The sequence below is a fragment of the Neoarius graeffei genome, chromosome 5, assembly GCF_027579695.1.
Source record: "Neoarius graeffei isolate fNeoGra1 chromosome 5, fNeoGra1.pri, whole genome shotgun sequence".
Classification (NCBI taxonomy): Eukaryota; Metazoa; Chordata; class Actinopteri; order Siluriformes; family Ariidae; genus Neoarius; species Neoarius graeffei.
In genome coordinates, this window is record NC_083573.1 from 68,179,638 (window position 1) to 68,203,896 (window position 24,259).

Genomic DNA, 24,259 nt, shown 5'->3' on the forward strand with positions numbered 1-24,259 from the left:
GGACTACAGTTGACTTGCTAACTTTAGGACTGCAGTTGTCATGAACAGTTTTGCACTCAAGTTTCCATCAATGAAGAGTTTATAACATCAACGAAACTGACTTCATGTTAAAATTGTTAATGTTATAATTATGTTGTCTGTTATCACCCAAATGAGGATGGGTTCCCTTTCAAGTCTGGTTCCTCTCGAGGTTTCTTCCTCATGTCGTCTGAGGGAGTTTTTCCTTGCCACCGTCGCCACAGGCTTGCTCATTGGGGATAGGTTAGGGATAAAATTAGCTCATGTTTAAAGTCATTCAAATTCTGTAAAGCTGCTTTGTGACAATGTCCGTTGTTAAAAGCGCAAAAGAAATAAACTTGACTAGAAAATTGTGGGCTATGCTGACACCAGATTTTGTCCTTTCTTCAATGGGGTGAAGCAAAATCAGTCAATTACAGTACTTGTCAAGTTTGGACACACCTTCTAATTCAATGGTTTTTCTTTATTTTTATTAATTAAAAGACACTTCATATCTTAAAGTAATGATGAATGTAATTCCTCTTTACTTATTTGAGTGGTTCTTGACATAATATGGGGAAGCCATGGCCTAATCGTTAGACAAGCAGCTTTGGGAGGAGGAGGAGGAGGAGGAGAAGCCTTGATCTGTCACATGCACAGTGAAATTCCTCCTCTGCATTTAACCCATCTGAAGCAGTGAATACATGCAGGCGCGCGCGCGCACACACACACGAGCAGACGCATGCACACACACAAGTAAGCAGTGAGCACACACATACCCAGAGTAGTGGGCAGCTATGCTCCAGTGCCCGGTGAGCAGTTGGGGGTCAGGTACAGTTGGGGCTCAAGGGCATTTCAGCCCAAGACTGCCTCATGTTAACCTGCCACATGTCTCTGAACTGTGGGAGAAACCAGAGCACCCGGAGGAAACCCACAGGAACCAGCAAGAATGGCTAAAGTGCCCTTGAGCATAAATGCCCCTTTTCCACCAAATCAGTTCCAGGGCTGGTTCAGGGCCAGTGCTTAGTTTGGAACCGGGTTTTCTGTTTCCACTGACAAAGAACTGGCTCTGGGGCCAGTAAAACCAGTTCCAGGCTAGCACCAACTCTCTGCTGGGCCAGAGGAAAGAACCGCTTACGTCAGCGAGGGGGCGGAGTTGTTAAGACCAACAACAATAACAAGACCGCGAAAGATCGCCATTTTTAAGCGATGAGAAGCAGCAGCTATACAAACACGAAGTCATCCATTATTATTATTGTTGTTGTTGCTGCTGCTTCTTCCGTGTTGTTTTTGCTTCGATATTCGCGCCAAGGTTTAAGCAAACATAGCGACGTAACTGACGTATACAGTGACGTAATGATGTATACAACGACGTAATGACGTGGCACCGCAAGCTGTGGAAAAGCAAACTGGTTCTCAGCTGGCTCACAAGTTGAACGAGTTGTGAACCAGCACCAGCACTGGCCCCGAACCAGCCCTGGAACTGATTTGGTGGAAAAGGGGTAAAAGACAGCACTGATTAAAGTAGTAAATGACCTACAGTTGGCGTCTGATCAGGGCTGTCACGCTGCTTGTGTTTCTTGACCTTAGTGCAGCATTTGATACCATTATTCATTCCATTCTTTTGAATAAACTAGAAAATGTTGTGAGAGTTAAGGTCAAGGTTAAGCAGGTCAAGACACCTGACCCCCAACTGCTCCCTGAGCTGCTCGGAGTATGTTGTACATCAGTCTGGAAAAGAGCATCTGTTAAATGCCTAATAATGTAATACTACAGTTGTTGAATAGGGCCTATTTACTGTATTTTGATTATTTACTATTTAATCTCAAGTGCATTAAGGCAGCAAGAAATTGCACTAATTAACTTTTGACGAGACACACCTGTTAATTGAAAGCCATTCCAGGTGACTACCTCATGAAGCTGGTTAAGATAATGCCAGTAGTGTGTAAAGCGTCATCAAGGTAAACACTGGCTACTCTGAAGAAACTAAAATATGAAACATATGGTTTGTTTGAAACACTATTTTTACCATATAATTCATATCTTCCATATGTTATTTCATAGTTTTATGTCTTCAGTATTGTTCTTCAATGTAGAAAAGAGGCAAAATACAGAAAAACCTATGAAGTCATCGGGGTGTCCAAACTATTGACTGGGACGGTGTGTGTGTTCCTGGAGTAACACATTTCTAAAGAGAAAGTAGTGGTTCAGTGAACAGCTAACCTTAGCCATATAGTTAATTTGTTGTTTGAGAAGCAAGTATGACGTTATGTTCACTGAGGAACTGAATAATAAGCATGTCCATGTTGTGTCTCCGAAAGTCTTGACATGAGCCAAATGCTGGGTTTTTATTTGGTGGATTTTTATCTGGAAACCCCAGGTTGGTGGATTTGTGGGTTTAAGTTTAACTGGATGAACTCAGAGCAAAGCGAAACAGAAGACAGCTTTTACGCATACTGCGCCTTCTTCCATTCAAGTGCATCGGCTATTTTGCCAGGCAAAAAATAATAAATAAATAAAATAAAAACTCTGCCTGTAATGTGGGGATTAAAAGAAAAAAAGAAAATTTATTTTTGGTGAAAAGTGTACTACTACTAAGAGAGCAATACAGACATGACACACTGTGTTAAATCAAATACAGGAAAGAAATCTTTATGGATTTAAAGGTCCCATGGCATGAAATTTTCACTTTCTGAGGTTTTTTAACGTTAAAATGAGTTCCTCTGACCTTCTTAAGTCACCCCAGTGGCTAGAAATTTCATAATGTGTAAACCAAACTATGCTCAACATTTGAGAATGGCGCGTCAAAACAGCGCGTTGATAAGCTCTTCCCTTTATTACGTCAGCAAGGGAGATGATCCCCACGCCCCCCCTCTGGATTCCCACCCACTGTATGAATTGCCCGCCCAGTTGTAGTGAGGAGACCATAGAGGGAGGACACAACAACATGGCATCACCTAAGCGAGCGAAACATGGAAATTGCGCTGTACATGGATGTGACAACACAGAAAAGAGTCCGTTTTTACTGCCGACGGGAGAGCCCCTGAAGACACAGTGGCTTAATTTTATTTATTTCAATAATACGCCGTCGAGTCTACCAAAGACGGTGTATGTTTGTCGGAAGCATTTTCCTGAGGAATGTTTCCACAACTTGGGACAGTACAGGGCAGGTTTTGCACATCAACTGTCACTGAAGCCTGGGTCCGTACCAAGCATCCCTGCCGCATCAGCCACAAACACCGAACAACTAAGTGTATAACTGTTAAGTCGTTTTGCTGTGTTTTAAAATCGGTGCCACGTTAGCCTTGCAATGGCTACATTAGCTGTGCAGCTAACCGCTTCCTGCAGTTAGCCAGGTACTCTGCGCTACAAAACCAAAAAGCATGCAGCATGCTCTGTTATAATAGCCAATCAAAACAGTTTTTACAAAGACACCCACATTTTTTTTAAGTCACTCGTTCATTTTATTTGTTTGTTTGTTCAGTAAAAACCCAAACATTTGTTGAATTTATTTTATTCCCTCGCGTCGCACCTTAATGACGTCAGCGCGCGGTATTTTTCCCTTCGCGGTTTGTTCCTTCTCTCTCGCCATAGTAAGATACCCACATCCGCTTGTTCTGACCCACTGGAGGTAGCGTCACAGTGCTGTGAGCCAATCAGAGGTAATACGTTTACATGTCATGAATATTAATGATAAGACCCGCCCCCACCCTCTACCCTTCCCCGCCTCCTGCTTCTCATTAGCAAAACGACGCACTGGGAAAAGCGCTGAAATGGGGCTTTCTCCCAGGAGGCTATATCTACGTGCCGAGGGTTCATTTCGAGAAAGGCTGCGGATATAACATCCGGAAACCTCCACGAGCCCGTTTAAAGCATCAACAAACCACCATGCCATGGGACCTTTAAAAAAAAAAAAAAAAAAATCAATATTCTAAAAACTCAAACACCACAAATGTAAGAGGAGGGGGAAAAATAATAATTAAAAAAATAAATAAATAAATCACAAGACAGTGAGTGACCACACGCACAGACAGGCAGTTAGTAAAAAAGGACAGAGTTCAATTAAAAGTTACATTACTTGCACCAAAGAAGCACAACACGATACAATTTGCGCACAGCAGCCTGATCTTTATTTCTTTGCTTACCGTGTTGGTGGGATCGTCTTGCAGTATTGAATCGTACAACTTGTTGGCATCGTCATACCTTTAAAAGCAAAGAGCTGTGTCATCATTTGTTAGGCAGCAGTGAAATCAACAGAGCTCAAAGCAATCAGCTTCTTGTCCACAGGGCACATTAACTCCACACAGAGCACTCGCACAGATTAGTGGCGTATCTCAGGAAGGAAATAAACAGTTGTCGAGCTTGGCTGTAGTGAGGGTCTCTGTGCAGCTTAAAAAAGAATCAAGTGCACAAACAAATACAAACATCTGGATCTGCAATAACTGATGGGCCTTCCCCCCCGTCCTTGGATTTGCACAGAGAGCTGCACCTCAAACCAGATATTTGTTTCCTTGCATGTTGAGCAAGAGCGAGAACATAAACTCAGAACTTTAAAAACAAATAATAGAGGAAGAAATAACACAAGAATAAAGAAATAAAAGCAATATTTGGTAGTTGATTCTTTGAGGGCGAAAAAGTCCAAAATTTATCGTGAATTAATACTGAATTGATTCCTTATCACAAAATAAATGAGAACTAAATTCAAATTACCAAAAGTTCATCAAGAGGTCTTTGGATGGCACTTTGAAGACATTAGGAAGGGAACACCAGAAGAACCCTTTATGGCCCTTTTCCACTACCCTTTTTCAGCTCACTTCAGCCCGACACGGCTCGCGTTTCGACTACCTCAGAGCAGCACGACTCGGCTCGCTTCAGCCCTGCTTAGCACCCAAAACTCGCACGGTTTTGGAGTGGGGCTGAAGCGAGCCAAACCAAGCTGAGTGGGGCTAGGGGCGTGAGCAGACACTCCCCTGTGCACTGATTGGTGAGGAGGAGTGTCCTCACATGCCCACACATGCCCCGCGAGCACGCTGGGATCTGTAAACACCGCAAACCCGGAAGAAGAAGAATTCCGAATTACGAGAATTTCTGAAGCCTTATGCGCCTCGCCTCATCTATACGCTCTTGCCAGTATCTGTTGGCGTTGTCGGTGACAACAAGCCACAGCACCAAGACCAGCCACACTAACGACTCCATGTCCTCCATGTTTATTGTTTACTATCCGGGTCGTGAGACTACCGCTTAAAAGATCACTGATGTCACTGTTTGCGCCGCCTAACGACATCACGTGACGTCCACCCACTTTCGCTAACTCCACCCAATGTGTCCACCCACTTCCAGCCAACACGGTTCAGCGCGGTTGTAGTCGAAATGCAACTCCAACAGCCCCACTCAGCTCGACTCAGCCCGACTCAGCACGGCACGGCTCAGCACGATTCAGCCGTGTTTGTAGTGGAAAAGCGGCATTAGAGTACTAGATTTTTTTTTTTTGTTGTAAGAGTTCAGGATAAAGAGATATTTGTGAATTAAAAAAAGCCGTCCTCATGAATCATGAATAAGACCCGTTTGTTCTGACGGCTGCCAACAGAAGTGACTCTGGATCCTATTATCAGTGACCAGCTCCACTTCCACCCAAATATCCACTATATTACTCAACTACACTCTGGCACATCGAACATGATATAAGCAAGCACGCCTCCACCACTTGCCTTTATTTATGTAGGATTCAGGCATGTGTGTGCGTGTGAACGTGTGCGTGTGTAAGGCTTCGCTTAGGCAGCACGTCTGATGGCAATTAGAGCGAAATTTGCAGTTTATTTAATCTAACAGTGCAGAAGCAATCGCTCTCAATTATGGCGCGAGTGATAAACAAGTCGATATGGTGCACAGACTGAAAAACGATGACTCATGAAACATAAACATATTAACATTGATTCTCATTTCTTTCGGCTTGCTCAAACGAAAGGGCCTAGTGAAAACAAGATGTGAGATATAGTCTGTGTTAGTCAGTCTATCCAGATATTTCTACTGCACAGAGCCTATGCAAAAGAAAAGGAAGGGAAAAAAAATATAACACAAAACGGGGCCTCCAGAATAATAGCGAGACTCGCCACTTCCTCCCTGGGAATTCCTCACATGGGCAAAAAACAAACACAGAACTAGAATATCTTGAAACTATACTTCGCTCTCCCACTCAGTCAGTGGAATGGTGGCTTACTAAATAAACAGCCTCCCACCCGACTACTCAACCTGCGTACTGATCAGACCCTCCACAACCCAGCATACACCCAAAGACAAGCATGCTAAGTTTAGGTTCTAATTAATCTTAATCTTACCTCTCCAGAGCCTCAAGCCGCATGCCCGCTAATCGTGTTACTCTGTGACTGTCTGGAAACTGCCTCTTCAGCTCTTGTAGGCAACTCTGTACAAAAGATAAAAACCTGTAGTGTAAGCACACACAATTGTGCATAAAAACACATAAAAAAAAAAATTATAAAAAATTTAATTAATATAATAATAATAAAACCCAGATTGTGTGGGGTTGGTGTTGGATTGACAACACGTACGTCGCTCAACATGCTGTAATTTCACATCAGTTACAAGCGATAACGTGCTTCAGTTTCAAGTCTTTATATTAGTGCTGTCAAGCGATTAAAATATTTAATCGCGATTAATGTTGCGACTGTCATAGTTAACTCGCGATTAATCGCAATTTAATCGCACATTTTTGTCACATGAAAAACCATCGTAATTCTCTTATCAGCATAAAAAAGTGAATGGGCTTGCTTTGTACCAATGTTTTTTTTTTTATTGCAAAGCATAACACGTCTTAACACAGCCACTGCAAAGTGAAACCTAAACCGAGCACCGGGGCTAGCAAAAGAACCATGACTGAAGTGATCTACTTGAGTTAGTCTACAACTCTAATCAGAGAGACAGGTTACACAGTGACGGTAGGCTTGACATGCTTGATTATAATATAAAGTACACTATTATATTAACTTTAAGTTGTTCGTTGATAAATATTGCATTGAATCTGATCTTTACTGTTTCAGCTCACTTAACGCATTTTGTACTTTTACACTTTCTGCCTGTTGATGCGTCGCGCTGTCCAATCAGAGGCGGCCAAATTTGCATATTACAGGAAGGATTTCTGGGATAGCATTGAGTTTACAGTTCAGAGGGATCGGGCTTCTTTAGACGCTGTCTTCTTAAAACTGAATAAATATTTAAAAAGAGCCAAATGAGCCAGTCTTTTGAACGGCTCTTTTCAAAGAACGGATCACAAAGATGCGGATCCCATCAAAGAGCCATAAATCCCATCTCTACTAGCGCGCCCTGCCCGCGCTGGTTCTTTGGGGGGAGGAGGGCAGAGGACTCTGGCTGTGCGGGGCGTGGCATTACAGTCTAGCTGCTATCGGTTTTCTAAGCAAAGTCTCTGTTCCAAGTTCCTGGCAGTTTCAAAAGCTTGTGAAAAACCTACATCATGTCACAGAGCGTTAATCTCGCGATAAAAAAATTAATCGCCGTTAAAATTGAGTCAAGTTAACGTGTTAATAACGCGACATTTTTGACAGCACTACTTTATATGCAAACTTTTTTAAAATTAAAATCCAACTGAAAAGAGAGAAAAATCACACCATAGTTATTTGATGAATATAACGTAAAACAGAATAAATTTCCAGTCTGAAGGTTCTTAATAACAATAACTAAGTGAGAGAAAGGCATCTCCTCTCCACAGGGAAAAAAAAAAAACCGGAGGAGTAGGGCTGGGCGATAAAATGATAACGATACGCATCGCGATAGACACATACTTGATATCAATAGAAAATGCGTTCGATAGAACGTTTCGATAGAATGCTTTTTTTTTTAAGAAACAAGCGTTAGCCAGAGCCCTCTCTGGTTTAGGTCCACTTTCAATCAACTGTTGTTGCGAAGCAAGCTTGGTTGCATGAGCAAAGGCACTCATCCTCTGGTGCCTAGCAACGCATAGGGAGTGACACGCTGATAGCCAATCATGTAACAGTATCGCGTTTGGTTGCGCCATCTCGTTGTCTCATGGTCATGTTTATTTTTTTTCCAGAAACAGCGTGGCCAAGAAAAGAAAGATGAGTGCCGGAACGAGCGAGGAAATTGTGGATAAAGTCAGTAAGGTCAGATGTTACAGATGTAAAGTCTGAAGTCTACCTCAGTTTTACTTTAATTTCTTCTATGTTTACAAAACACTATTTTTATTTTATTAAACCTTCAATGAAAATATACTTGAATAGTTTAAGAATAGTCTAAGTCTACCTCAGTTTCACTCAATTTCTTTTATGTTTATAAAGCACTGCATATTTTTATTTATGTTTTTAAAATGTTATTCACCAGAGGGTGAACTTTTTTTGCACTAAACTTGCAGTAAAAAATTAAAAATATGACAGTCCTCCTCACATAGCAGGTTTTGCTATGTTTACATTTAACACTTTGCTCATGTTTTTATAACACTTGAGTTTTTTAAGCACTTTATTATTGATAATTGCTCAGTTTTTGTTGTGATCGTAATATTGAACATGCGTGTTGACATTCCTTGCTTATTGGCTGTCAGAGGAAGTTTAAAATAAATGTTTGAATTTAGGATTGTTCCCTCCTGGTCCTTATTTTAAATAGGTCATAAAATGTTTCAATAATTATCGATATCGACCAATATGAAACACTTATATCGTGATACAGATTTCAGCCATATCGCCCAGCCCTACGGAGGAGGCTGAATTAACATTTCGGAAAGTCTGTGAATATCCACTACCTTGGCAAAAAAGTCATCATTTGGATGTAAATAAACAAATGCTTACGAGCCTTTGACTGGATCATTACTGCAGGGATTAATGTGTTTCCGCTGGTAACAATTCTTTTAACCCTAACTGATACAGTGAGTAGCTTCGGGTTTCTTCAACAAACATGTTGGAAGACATATCCCGTCCTCATGGAAAAGATGCTACTCTGTTTCAGAAGGGCCAAATTACTGGCCTGCATCAAGCAAAGGAGATCTGAGCTGAAATGACTTGAATTGGGTTAAGAACTGTCCAACACATTATTAAAACCTGGACAGTGATGAACCATCAGCTTCATGGAAGAAATGTGGTCAGGGAAGGGGGTGGGGGTTACCCTCTTGACTGAGCACGATCAGAGATCACGAAACATCTGGTGAAGTCGAATCGTAAAAATTTGACAGTCGAACTCACGGCTATGTTTAATAATCAAAGTGAGAGCATTTTCATGCACACAGACACACGGTGTTAGGAGAACTCGCAGGATTGGGACTAAACAGCTTGTTCAGTTATAAAAATATACTTTACTATTTATTTTCATACTTTATTTGTTCTCCCCCCCTTTATTTTTTTTCTTCTTCTTTCTTTAACTCATAATGAGTCAACAGCACCTTCAATTTCGTTGTACCTTTGGAAAAGAGACAATGACAATAAAGACGTATCTTATCTTAAATCTAATTAGTCAGCTCTATGTAACTCTTGTACATTAGGGAGTACATTTTTGATTTATCTATACATTAGTCCTTTCACAAATCAAAAGGTAGAAACTGGAGTCTGGGTTTATACAGGGTTTTACGGTAATCTCTTGGAGCTATCGTTTGTGTGTTTTATGCTGTGTTCACATATATACCGGTACGAAGGTGGTATAACCGTATCGATACAAAGTATACCGGTACAGTTTAGTGCATCTGTCCACACTAGCGAGAAATGTTTGCGGTTTTCTTTCACGGTAGTTGAAATGCGCGTGTGCGAAATGTTTCCGTGGTTACCGAGTAACTTCCTTCCGAGAATATGGCGGATGAAACAACGTGTGTGTGCTTTTTGTTGTCAATGTACAGTCTGTATTTCAGGTGGTTATTTATTCAGTCGAATCGTATAAAACACGCGAGGCAGTTGAGAAAGAAACAAAGAAAATTAATCTCCCTTTCTCCCCCCTCCCTTTCTCCCTCTTTCCTTCCCCTCCCTTTCTCCCTCTTTCCTTCCCCTCCCTTTCTCCCTCTTTCCTTCCCCTCCCTTTCTCCCTCTTTCCTTCTCTTCCCCTCCCTTTCTCTCCCTTTTCCCCTCTTCCTCCTTTCTTCCTCCCTCCCTTTCTCTGCTCCATGTAGCTCCACGGTCGTTTTCAGCCATTTTGACGTTTTATTTACAGCTGGAAAGCACGTGCGTATTGTCTTGTATGAATAACCCAGAAGACGTAGGAATGGTTCATTGAGCTTGCGCATTATATTTGTATCGATACAGAACCGCTTCATCTGTCCACATTACAGCAAAGCACTACAGTACCGATATTGTACCGGTACGAAACCCATACATTTGTGGGTTTCGTACCAATACAGTTATACCGCTACAGTACCGGTATAGGTGCTAGTGTGGACAGGTGTTGCGGTACGAAAGTAGTATCGTATCGGTACAAAATCCCGAGTGTGGACAGGGTATAAGTCAAGATGTAGACAGTAGAAACATTTTACATGCACACTTTCTTCCTATGAAAAAGATGTTACATACAGCAAGTAATAAAAAAAAGTGCTCATGTAAAGTTTTAACTTGCACAGATAAATTACTGCTTTTCCCCCCCTCCACCAGTCACTTGGTGATTTCTGTGAAACCCTGTACATACGTGCACTTTGGTTTCTACAAACACTGCTGTGTGAACAGGTCTGTACTGGCGGCCGCAGGAGAGCAAACAGTGTTTTAAATCACTTTCTAATTATCATTTCCATTAAAATTATTTTAAATGTGCAAGATCTAACAGTTTGTTTTGGTGAAAGCAGCAGCTTTGGGACCAAAAGGTCACCAGTTTGATTCCCTGGACCAGCAGGAATGGCTGAAGTGCGCTTGAGCAAGGCACTTAACCCCCAATTGCTCCCCAGGCTGCTCTGGGTATGTCGTACGTCACTCTGGATAAAAGCATCTGGTAAATGCCATTAATGTAACGTAATGTAATAGGTCTAGTTAATCTTATTTTTTAAAATCTGCCTTTCCCCCTTACAGCCAAAAAAGAGGCGCTTTTGATTGAAAAGTTTCCCTAATAAACAGAGTTGACTGATGTCAACTATTCACACTGCAATAATATAGTTAACTGACAGGATAGCATACAGTTAATATCAACATGAACTCATAGATTTTATTTCACATGACGCAACAGTTCCTGTAATCTGATTGGTCGAGTGGCATTCCGAGAGTGCAGCTATTTACTATCACGGCACTGTGACGTTTCATTGTGCACATGGCTCCGCTTGTCTGCGTTCGCTACATAAAATTCCACTTCCTGGTTCCAAATGGCCACATTGTCCATGTTTTTATGGTCATTGCTAATGCAACTGTAGTGCATTAGCAATGACCATAAAAACATGGACAGTGTGGCTTCATTCCCTCCTTTCTATAGAAACGAAGCCAAAATTCCTTCATAATGTTGTCAAATTTGGAGCCAGAGTTTACACAGTAGGGACTTTCTGCTGCTATCTGGAGCCAGAGTCGATACAGTAGAGACGAGAGTCAAAGTCAGGTATGCCTGCTCATTCGGTAGGCCCGCCCCTTCTCCAAATACAAAAAGGTCCAGCGTGTCACCAAGGCTGTCAATCACTTCATTCCCAAGTGTATCCCCACACCTTCTTATGATTATAGTAGAATGAATGTTTTAAAAACTGATTTCTGGAGGAAAATTAAAAAATGTGCAGATATCAGCAGAGGGAAAACTGTCTGAATTAGACCCTGTAGATGGAAAGACCGTTTAGACAAGAAGAACGTGCGACTATTTTGTCACTGAAAAACACGGGCGGTGCTACACATCATACTGCAGCCAGCCAGCCAGCAGGAGTGCCCGACCTGTGGTTGCCTTGCTTTCTAGAGACGTTACACTGTCCATGTTTTCTACAGTCATTGAATGTTAGAGACATTATTAGCAGGCATGGCATTCGATACTTTGAAGATTTTTTTTTTTTAAATACGAAAGCTCATCAAGTGAAGAAATAAAAGACGGGATGCCAATTTTACCACAGACACCTTTAACCCTTTGATGCAAAACATGGCTCAAAAGTGACCCAGCTGAGTTTTTATCTTCTATATCTTTGCAATAAATTAATTCCATCATTCAGTATTCAAGGTATTCCTCGATTAACTTGTTTTTGATCATCATACAGTGGGGCAAAAAAGTATTTAGTCAGTCACCAATTGTGCAAGTTCTCCCACTTAAAAAGATGAGAGAGGCCTGTAATTTTCATCATAGGTACACTTCAATTATGAGAGACAGAATGGGGGGAAAGAATCCAAGAAATCACATTGTAGGATTTTTAATGAATTAATTGGTAAATTCCTCGGTAAAATAAGTATTTGGTCACCTACAAACAAGCAAGATTTCTGGCTCTCACAGACCTGTAACTTCTTCTTTAAGAGGCTCCTCTGTCCTCCACTCGTTACCTGTATTAATGGCACCTGTTTGAACTCGTTATCAGTATAAAAGACACCTGTCCACAACCTCAAACAGTCACACTCCAAACTCCACTATGGCCAAGACCAAAGAGCTGTCAAAGGACACCAGAAACAAAATTGTAGACCTGCACCAGGCTGGGAAGACTGAATCTGCAATAGGTAAGCAGCTTGGTGTGAAGAAATCAACTGTGAGAGCAATTATTAGAAAATGGAAGACATACAAGACCACTGATAATCTCCCTCGATCTGGGGCTCCACGCAAGATCTCACCCCGTGGGGTCAAAATGATCACAAGAACGGTGAGCAAAAATCCCAGAACCACACGGGGGGACCTAGTGAATGACCTGCAGAGAGCTGGGACCAAAGTAACAAAGGCTACCATCAGTAACACACTACGCCGCCAGGGACTCAAATCCTGCAGTGCCAGACGTGTCCCCCTGCTTAAGCCAGTACATGTCCAGGCCCGTCTGAAGTTTGCTAGAGAGCATTTGGATGATCCAGAAGAGGATTGGGAGAATGTCATTTGGTCAGATGAAACCAAAATAGAACTTTTTGGTAAAAACTCAACTTGTCGTGTTTGGAGGAGAAAGAATGCCGAGTTGCATCCAAAGAACACCATACCTACTGTGAAGCATGGGGTTGGAAACATCATGCTTTGGGGCTGTTTTTCTGCAAAGGGACCAGTACGACTGATCCGTGTAAAGGAAAGAATGAATGGGGCCATGTATCGTGAGATTTTGAGTGAAAACCTCCTTCCATCAGCAAGGGCATTGAAGATGAAATGTGGCTGGGTCTTTCAGCATGACAATGATCCCAAACACACCGCCCGGGCAACGAAGGAGTGGCTTCGTAAGAAGCATTTCAAGGTCCTGGAGTGGCCTAGCCAGCCTCCAGATCTCAACCCCATAGAAAAATCTTTGGAGGGAGTTGAAAGTCCGTGTTGCCCAGCGACAGCCCCAAAACATCACTGCTCTAGAGGAGATCTGCATGGAGGAATGGCAGGGCTCGAAATTAACTTTTTTTCTTTGTGTCCCCCAGTGGTCCCGAATTCTGTGTTGTATTGTCCCGAATGGAAGCAATAGTGTCCCCATTTTTTTCCTCTCTGAAATAACCAGTGGTTAATATTATCATATGAAGTTACTATTATATTTGTAACTATGCGATTTTGAACCCTTTATATCATTTTTACAATAAGTCACAAGACACAAGTGACACATGTCCTATACATCATCTACTTCAAAATTACAGTTATTGCATTTTCAGTTTATTAAACTTTGGCGATCTCACTGTATGAATAGATACCCGTTTATTTAAAGGGGCCAACTAGCTCATTCAGAAAATGTTTCAACTCACTACATCTGCAGTACACTTTAGTTGAAAATAAGACCCCTTTTATGTTCATTTCATCTACTTATACCTTGAATATCTGTTGGCATATATAAGGCCAACTTATCATTTTCACCATTACCGTTATCCATTTTTATGTAATATACCTGTTGCCCCATTCAGAGATGTTTTGAAAGCCATCAGCCATACCATCAATGGATGAAATGCCCTTGAGCAAGGCACCTACCCCAACATTGCTACAGGGACTGTAACACTGTAAAAAAAAAAAAACTGTAAAGTCACTTTGGATAAAAGTGTCATATCATATAAGTGCAAACAAAGCAATGTAATGCAAGTTTTTTTTTATTGTAACCTTTAGTCATAGAAATCATTTACATTATTTACAGTGCTTAATTTCATTTTCTTTGACCTAGATAAATTTCCCATTCATTTCTATGGAATTATTTGAAAAACTACACACATTTTCAAACATCCGCTGCTCTGGCATACTTTCACCTAGAGACATGATTCAAACTTTAAAACGTAGAGAAACTTCTCCTCTGTGGATCTGGCATTCAACTTTTTGCTAGGTTCTATACTTTTGGCTCAGACCCAGCTCAAACACCATGTGGGTTCCTGGAGAAAATCCGGCTTTATAATGGGTGTCTATTGCGTTACACACCAGTGCAGCTCGTTAAGTTAGAGTGTAGAGAGCTTGGAAAAATAGCTCAAACTTTCTCATTTAAACTGTGCTTTCAGCCCCAATTTTCAGTCTACGCACACAATTTTCTCAAAAGTAGTAGCCACACTTGTCTTGATTCACACAATGTGTCTACCTACACGATAGGACTTGCAGTTTTTGAATGAGAAGCCTGAAAGTGAGGAGAGGGCAGCCACGCAGCCCCATAGACTCGCATTATAAACGTGGCTGCGCTTTGATTGTTAAATCAGAAAAGTCACTCGTTTTTAACTCGCTCTAGTGTCCTCAATTTTAACACTACAGACAAAAAAAGTACATCAGTGTGTTCAGGAGACCCTTGTGGCACTCAATGTGAAATAAGTTTGTGAATATCTCCTTCCGTTTTCGTGTAAACCCCCGTTGTTTGGAGGGAGCGCTCTGACGGAAAGCTGCCCTTTTTGTGCGCCCCTCCCCCACCCGCGCGCTGAGCAGAGAGACACAAAAATACAGTCCAGCTCAGCTCCGGCAACTGTGACTGCTACGCGCACTGCATCACTCTCACGATTTCCCCCGGGGGAATTGTCGTCTCTAGATCTATTTTTTTCCATTGTCCCGGGATTGTCCCAGATATGATAATTTTGTGTCCCGATGACATTTTTTATGGTCCCCGGGACGTCGGGACACCGTTAGTTTCGAGCGCTGAGGAATGGGCCAAAATACCAGCAACAGTGTGTGAAAACCTTGTGAAGACTTACAGAAAATGTTTGACCTCTGTCATTGCCAACAACGGGTATATAACAAAGTATTGAGATGAACTTTTGTTATTGACCAAATACTTATTTCCCACCATAATTTGCAAATAAATTCTTTAAAAATCAGACAGTGATTTTCTGGATTTTTTTTTCCTCATTCTGTCTCTCATAGTTGAAGTGTACCTATGATGAAAATTACAGGCCTCTCTCATCTTTTTTTTTTTTTAAAGATTTTTTCACCTTTATTAGATAAGACAGTGTAGAGACAGGAAACGAGTGGGAGAGAGATGGAGAGGGATCGGGAAATGACCTCGGGTCGGAATCGAACCCGGGTCCCCGGATTTATGGTATAGCGCCTTATCCACCTGAGCCACGACGCCCCCCTCTCTCATCTTTTTAAGTGAGAGAACTTGCACAATTGACAAGAGACATTTAATTTTAAAAATCACACTTGGATGACCCATGTGTAGCAATATAAAAAGTATTTTTGTTCATAAAGTAGGAAAGAAAAAATTAAATTAATGATTTGTGGTAAATAAAAACAAGGTATTTAAAGAATACTTGGAATATTCAATCATAAAATAAATTGATTTCAAAAGATAGAGCAAAGAAAAAAACTCAGTCAGCATGAAATAACCTGGAAAATGAATGCGGGTCATTTTTGACCCATGTTGTGCATTAGAAGGGGTGCGCATATGTTTTGCATCAAAGGGTTAAACAAGAGTGTAGTGTGAGCTAGCGAGCCAGCCAGCCAACCAACGTGCTATAAAGTGAGTGTGGCTTCTTCAGGATCTAATTCTGCTCATAAAGCAAAAATAAGCAGAACATTTGGCCATACTGTGTCGGAGATGTCACTTAAAATTAATGTTCCTATAGAACCGTTATATAAAAGCAATATCGCACTCAAGGTCGTGCTGTTGTATCAGCACGGCTGATATTCAGTACACCGCTACTCTCCTTCATGCCATATTGCTTAATTAATAAACTCAAAACATTCTCCAATTTCCTTAACAGAAAGCAAGGCCGCATGTTAAGGAGGAAAATCGAGCCAAGCTGAGAGTACCGCCTAAAAGATTCCTAATACGAGATGGCAGGAAGGGCAGGGCTTCCAGGGGATCAGTAAATATTGGAAAGTTCAAAACTTATGTAACTGTCAATCATTCCAGATTCATGTAAACGGTTCATCTTCTGTTTTTATTAAGGGAGGGGAAGAAAAGGGAGACTCTTTTGGCACATTTTTGAGTGAGAACACGGTTCACTGATATTACCCTAGTTGACAGGTCTGCATTAGTAGATATTTTTCACAGTCCTTGAATTAATCTTCAGCGACTCTTTTCCAGTACATGTTTTCTGGCTGAACAGCAGGGCGCCAAAGCAGCACAGTGTGTGAGGGATGAAGCTTGGGCTGAGAGGAGAAACTCACCCAGGCCAAATCATCCCGACTGCAGTCCAGCGCTGCGATCATCACCTGCTCATAAATTATCCAAACTGCTCAGGAGAGAGAGAGAGAGAGAGAGAGAGAGAGAGAGAGAGAGAGAGAAACAAAAATGGCAGCATTCAGTAAACTTTATTTTTAGTCAGGTACTAAAAGTTGACATATTAAAAAAAAATGCATTTGGCAACAAATCATACAGAAAACGTATAAACATCCATCACTAACATCACCCCTAAAAGGTTGATTGTTTAAATGCTGATGTGTGCAAGTTCGACGAGACAATTCTCACGAGACAGTCAGGAGATTTAAATCTAGGCCCTGTCCACACGGCAACGGATTCAGGTGAATCTGATAAAATTGTTTATCGTTTCGGCCTGGCGTCCACACGGCACCGGCGTTTTGGGTGCCCCAAAACGCAATCTTTTGAGAACGGGTTCCACAGTGGAAAGATCTGGCAATGGCGCCGTTGCGAAGTCGTCTGGATGAGTAGAACGGATTTGTTTACGATGACGTCACAACCACATGACTGTCAGTGCTTCACGCCGGGTAGAAGTGTAACGAACTCGATGCGAGTTGTCAACAAATCCTATAACTTGGTTCATGAAACGCACTTACAAAATATTTTCACTGTGAATATTTATTGTGTAATGGTGCAAAGTGAGAGAGAGAGAGAGAGAGAGAGAGAGAGAGAGAGAGAGAGAGAGAAGCCCTTAGGGCAGAGTCAATCCCGCCAGCAAAAATAGGGCAAAAAAAGGAGCGATCTCACCTCTTCAGATGTTGGTTTAAGTCCTACAATACATTCCTCAAAAAGGGCGTAGAACAACAAATTAATCCATCAACGTGTAGCATTCAGTTTATTCCGGACCATTAAAGACGCCGCCTTCCGCATAGAATCATACGTCATCCTCGCCGCCATATTGGATGGGTCAAAGCGGAGAATAAAGATGCCTCATTCATGTGCTGCGTTTAACTGTACCAACAGGTTTACCATCCAAACGAGATTACATGGGATTACCTTTCACAGGTGAGACTGGAAAAATACTTTTCATTGTATTTGGTCATTATAATGTAATTTTACGAACAGATTTTCCTGACTTTGTGGCTAATATGAAGTCTCGCGCATAATAGTTTATGCGCATGCGTCCTTACTACTTCTATTGTTCTGGTGTCTCCGAAGGGACCGTCTTACAGCGCCCCTAGAGGTGTGGCATGTGTATTGCATCGTTTTCAGCAAGCGTTGCGTTGCCATATGGACCTGATATTTTACTGATCCGTTGCCCATGTGGACGCGATATTTTTTTTAATAACATCTCGTTGCCGTTGTCGTGTGGATGTAGCCTTAGAGTGCCGCAACACAAACACCACAACTACAGAACTAATACCGTTAATCCTGACTAAACAGTCATGACTTACTGAATAATATGGCAACCATTAGCACAATAAGCTCTGCTAAATAATTATCCAAACTCTCCATGATTAGCACCATGAATTAAAATAAAACTAATTCACGGAGCACTGAAGTGAAAAACATGCCTGCCTTGGCTCGGTTGTTATTTCATCAGCAAGAGATTCTTGAGACGTTTGTGAAGGTGCCCTGTTGCCAATCATGAAAATACATTTCCTCGTGTTTCCACAAAGTGCTAATAAAAGTCAAATACTTAGCAAAACGTGAGTGTGACCTTTTCACTTCTACAATAAAAAAAACAGGCTGATTAATGAGCTTGGCTAATGGAACCAATTAATGGAATTAATGCTCCATATCAGACAAGTGTGTTTCACAGCCTGTGCATACTTTATCAGCTGAAACCTGTTAATTGAGAAGGAGCAATAAAATCTTACTGAGCAAGAACAAAAAAACGATGTGCCAAAACAAACGCCTGTAGCTCCTTCTGGCTTTTTCGGTTTTTATGATTTCAAGTCTTGCTTTGATAATTACCATCTTGTTTCACAGCCAGCTTCGGAGCTGGTTTCAATAAAACCAGGCAGTGCTAAGTGTTTACCTCTTTCCTTAAATACTGTATGAATCATAATGACTGCAGCAGCCAAAACAGTTAAATAAAAGCGCTCCATATGTGCAGCTCATCACACGGCCTTTACTCTTTCAAGCGAACGCATTTCACATTTGTGTTGTGGGAAGGTCGAAAAATAAAACCGATACAAATGGATGTGGTTTATTTAAAAAAAAAAGTGTGAGAAGTAGAGAACGAGTTTATCAAGAAAGAAGTGCCAGACAAAAGTTTGGACACCCCTACTCATTCATAGCGTTCTTCTGTATTTTGACTATATTCTACATTGTACTGAGGACATCAAAACTATGAAATAACATCTGGAACGTGTATGGAATCATGTGGTAAACAAACCAAAAAAAAAAAAGTGTGAAAAAGCAAAACACGTCATATTTTTGATTCTTCAATGTAGCCACCTTGACACTTTACACACTATTGGCATCATCTTAAAGGTGGAGTATGAGATTTTTTTCAAGAGTATTTTTTACCATATTGCTTGAAAAGCTCCTCACACCCATAGTCTGGTTAACACCAGACCATATCACAAGTGAAATATGGTCTGGAATCCGCCTATTGAATTTCTCGTAGGGGAGGTGTGGTTTACGATTGTCAACGGCCGTTTATTGGATGTTGCGAATGTCTATCATTTGGCGTAAACGTAGCCCATGGCCAATCATGGCAGTTGTACCCGGTGATGTAGTTAGAGCGACGAAGAGGCGAAGAAGAGAAGGAAAGAGAAGGCAAAACAAAAATAGGAAAACAATGGCACCGAACGATTACTGCCGTTTGTGCAAGACAAATATGAGAGAAGCTGGACCCGCCGCCATGTTAAATGTGATCCGTAAACAGTCCCAAATAAACTACAAGCTTCCGTTTGTCGAGTAGTACGCGTCACCGTCTTTCCACCCCTCCCCACTCTCTGATTGGCTCCCTAACTCAGGCGAGCCTTTAGACCATAGTTTCCATGCTGTCTTTTCAGATCGGAACGATTGTGCAAAGCAACATGGGATTTCCCAGGCTATCACACCCATGTTGCAAGCAGTACAATAGAAGGTTTGACCCAAAAACGAAATATTTTAATCCAGTCTACAGTGTAAAATAAAGGAAAAACGCCATCAAATCTTATCGAGGTACCACCTCAAAATGATTGGATACTGACACGTCAATCAGACTGAAGCCCGCGACCCCAAACCCCCCAACCCTCACTGCCCCACCCCTACCCTTGCACGTACAGTATGCGCAGGGACCACTCCAGCCATTTCAAAGCAACGGATACACAATGTAGGTTTTGCTAAGTTAGCATGATTTGCAAAGTTAGCTTACATGGATTGTTATACTAACGCGTATAGTCGTATTACGTCCTTGATGGTAGTTTTTCCATGGTATTTATTTCATGCATACAAACGATTTGTTAGCTTAGCTGTATGTGGCACAAACGATAACTCTTATTTATTGTTTTCTTAGTTATGAAGGCATGGCACAAGCCAGTTCGACACCAATGAAGCATGGGTTTTTGAAACCACCTCCTCCTCCCGTATCCACTATTCGTTCGGATTCACTCTCAGGCTCTGACCTGTAAGTACCATTATGTTCACATAAACATGGTTTTGGCAACATGCTTTGGAGGCGCGGGTAGGGAGGGGGGTGGAGACGCGGGGGGAGAGGGAGGAGGGGTGGAGACGTGGGGGGGTGGGAGCATGGCGAGGGCGGGCGTGTTTCTTTTCAAAATATGGCTTGCGGGAACCGTTATTCCAAAATCTCGTACTCCACCTTTAATCAGCTTCATGAGGTAGTCACCTGGAATGCTTTTCAATTAACAGTTGTGCCTCGTCAAAAGTTAATTAGTGCAATTTCTGTCCTTCTTAATGCATTTGAGATCAAAAAGTAAATAATAAAAATACAGTAAAATAGCTCTAGTCCACAACTGTAGTAATCCATACCATGTCGAACACTGCTCAACTAAGTAAAAGAGAAACAACATCCATCATTACTTTAAGATGTGAAGTGTCTTAATTAATAAAAATAAAGAAAACCATTGACTCAGAAGGTGTGTCGAAACTTTTGGCTGGTACTGCATATTACACCACATCACACATCACATTATCTGTAGCCGCTTTATCCTTCTACAGGGTCGCAGGCAAGCTGGAGCCTATCCCAGCTGACTACGGGCGAAAGGCGGGGTACACCCTGGACAAGTCGCCAGGTCATCACAGGGCTGACACATAGACACAGACAACCATTCACACTCACATTCACACCAACGCTCAATTTAGAGCCACCAGTTAACCTAACCTGCATGTCTTTGGACTGTGGGGGAAACCGGAGCACCCGGAGGAAACCCACGCGGACACGGGGAGAACATGCAAACTCCACACAGAAAGGCCCTCGCTGGCCATGGGGCTTGAACCTGGACCTTCTTGCTGTGAAGCGACAGCGCTAACCACTACACCACCGTGCCGCCCCAGCTTTAAATTATGTCAAATAAAATCTCTAAAGCCAGTTCCAACAATGAAGGAATTTCTAAAAACTATTTTGAGGCTGTAAATGAATAAGGCTGGATAAATTAATCTGAAATAAAAGCATTGAGAAAACAGTAAGAAGTGCAGTGTGATGAATAATGTATATGTGCCAATGTCACTGTGGATGGTGTGAAATCCAGGACATGGTTTTATTCTTCTCAAAACATGCTAAACCCTGCAGATACCGTGTGCGCGCAAATGTGGCTTCTTGTACGGGTTTCCCCCGCAAACCAAAAAAATAAAAATAAATTTCAGCACAAAATGAAAAGCTTTGCTTTTTAACCTGACTCACTTCCTTCAACATTCAATTACATCTTCCGCTGCTTTAAATCGTATTATTCGTGATACTTGTCAGCGTCTGGGTGGGTGAAATATTAGTGCTGAACAGTGGTCATAATTCAACCCGCCTGGTATTTCATATTCAGCATCCACAGAGGCCAGTGGATAGGATGTTATTTTGCAGATTCTTTCATATACGATATGGTGTGTGTGTCTGTCAGTCAGCCTGGGAAAACCGTTCAAATGGGAATATGCTCGCAATTTCTACTATAGTTATGAAAACTACAGGCTTTCCTGAACTAAATTTTTTTTTTAACTTGTATCTCCCAAGTTACAGCACTAATTTTAACTTCTCCCAAAAAAGGAAATGCAGGAAACTACATTTAAAGATTCTGACTACGGCACAGAAGTGTCACACACACAGAAATTTGACAGCCATTATCTGATTATAAGCTGAATTCATTAGGTTTATGTCCCTTTGGCTACAGCACGTAACTATCCGGCAACTTCATCAAAGCACGACAATCGCTGTGTGAGGAAAGCGCACGCGGGTAGAAAGATTTTAGACATCTGTAGACAGAAGGACTGTTTTTGTTAAACTGGTTTCTTACTCAATATTGTTTGCAAAAAGATAGCTCAGGTAAGATTTAAAAGTAAATAAAACCATTTCCATCTTACTTTGATTAAACATATTCAGTTTCTTAAAGCACACGTCAACATGTGCCAAATAACCCTCCCCCCTCAAAAAAAAACTACTACATCCTAAAATATTTTACAAAAAAATAAACAAAAAAAATCTAATCCCTGAATTGTTTTTCTTCCAAAGATAAGTATGAGAATGACTTTTCCATAAAATCTCACACCATATGTTCACACCAAACGTGGCGAGAGCGTCAAAACGAACGCAAGTCATTTTGACGAGCCAGTGAGATCGCTGCCGGTGTGTCTCGGATGGTGGAGACATTGGAATAAAGTTGAAGTCCAGGCAACTTTATGGTAATGAGATGTGACATGGTTCGGCGGCAACCAATCAGAATTTAGAAGTGCTCCGCTCTAAAGAACCCGATACCCCCTTTTCCACCAAATCAGTTCCAGGGCTGGTTCGGGGCCAGTGCTGGTTTACAATTTGTTCAACTTGCGAGCCAGCTGAGAACCAGTTTGCTTTTCCATAGCTTGGGGTGCTAAGGGGAGCCACGTCATTATGTCGCTGTATACGTCAGTTACATCGCTGTGTTTGCATAAACCTTGGCACGAACATCGAAGCAACAACAACATGGAGAAGAAGAAGCAGCAGCAACAACAACAACGGATGACAGCTGCTTTACTGCATCCATGATATCTCGTCGCTTATTTAAAAATGCCGACCTTTCGTGGTCTTGCTATTGTTGTTGGTCTTAACAACTCCGCCCCCCCCGCTGACGTAAGCGGTTCTTTCCTCTGGCCCAGCAAAGAGCTGGTGCTACCCTGGAACCGGTTTTTCTGGCCCCAGAGCCAGTTCTTTGTCAGTGAAAACAGAAAACCCGGTTCCAAACTAAGCACTGGCCCCGAACCAGCCCTGGAACTGAATTGGTGGAAAAGGGGCACGAGAGAACCCAGTTATGTAAATTTTGATTTTATTCAAAACCATTCCCAAGTAAACTACCATGGAGAAGAAATTGGTAATCATGGTGGCGGGTTTCCCCATGACTTACAGTATGATGTGCTCCTGTTTGCATAGAAGGCCCCCCCCCCAAAAAAAAAAAAACCAGCAGCAGCCACCACCCCACAAAGCATGGACCAAGGTGTCAGAAACTGTGGTCAGTAACTTGGTGAAATGCACAGTATATTTTGTGAAAGGAGGAGGGAATTGCATATTAACTAATGCATGCAAAGTCGTGTTGGCTGTTCACTTGCATGTCATTTGAATGACGCTGTTAAACGGGAGGTATTACGAGACATTTTGCAGCCCTTTTAAATAAAGTTTGAAGATGAAGTATTCTGAATGACCTTGTTCCTGCCTATTTCATCTCCGTCACAGAGCATCATGAGGTAGTCACCTTCAACAGAAAAATCTGGGACGGTCTCAACTCAGAGCTCAGCGAGTGACGTCAAATCAACACGTCTACTCACGGCGTCAACAGTACAAGAGTAGCACCTTGTTAAAAAAACACTGTATATAGAAGAAGTATCTATCTGAGCTCAATCAACATGTGGACATCTCAGCTTGTTAAATCTATAACACGAACTCCACTGTTCGCTGTATCCGGTGGTAAATATACATCACTCGACACAGTTAGCTGACGAGCTTGTTGCTAAGCAGAAGATGGAGATGTCCATGGATATTTTTCCCGCCGCTTTAATGCATGGATGTCGAAAATGATGCAATTCCGAGTTCCCACTTCTCACGTCTGAGCCAAGTCGAATGCAGGGTCATCATGCTGTTGTTATAAGCTAAAAAAGAGAGACAGCGGCTGCAAGGACAAGTGGGGCATTGAGCCAAAAAACAGTGCATGTTTAGGCCTAGTTATGGTCATGAAATGTCATGATTTGTGCATGTGATAAGCATCATGTATGTTAAAGTTACAACAACACTGAATTGCAGCAGAGGTAGTGATTTTTTTTTTGCCATGTTAGCACATAATACTATCATGGCAAAAGCATTTCTAAAAAGGTATTATAATTACTACATAAATCAAAAATTAAAAACATAAAATTACAGAAATAAATAACTACAGTTGTGCTTGAAAGTTTGTGAACACCTTAGAATTTTCTATATTTCTGCATAAATATGATCAGATTTTCACACAAGTCCTAAAAGTAGATAAAGAGAACCCA

The 24,259-nt window shown here is 41.6% G+C and overlaps 1 protein-coding gene across 2 annotated transcripts in view; it reads right to left on the bottom strand.

Moving 5' to 3' along the window:
* The window catches only part of emc2 (ER membrane protein complex subunit 2), an 81,920-nt gene that overhangs the window by 32,924 nt on the left and 24,737 nt on the right, over positions 1 to 24,259 (bottom strand). For both annotated transcript variants that reach the window (XM_060922287.1, XM_060922286.1), the window contains exons 3-5: positions 16,630 to 16,694; positions 6,333 to 6,418; positions 4,143 to 4,200 (exon numbers count right to left, since the gene is read on the bottom strand). In XM_060922287.1, the coding sequence (XP_060778270.1) occupies positions 4,143 to 4,200; positions 6,333 to 6,418; positions 16,630 to 16,694 (209 nt within the window). The remainder of the gene's footprint in view (positions 1 to 4,142; positions 4,201 to 6,332; positions 6,419 to 16,629; positions 16,695 to 24,259) is intronic.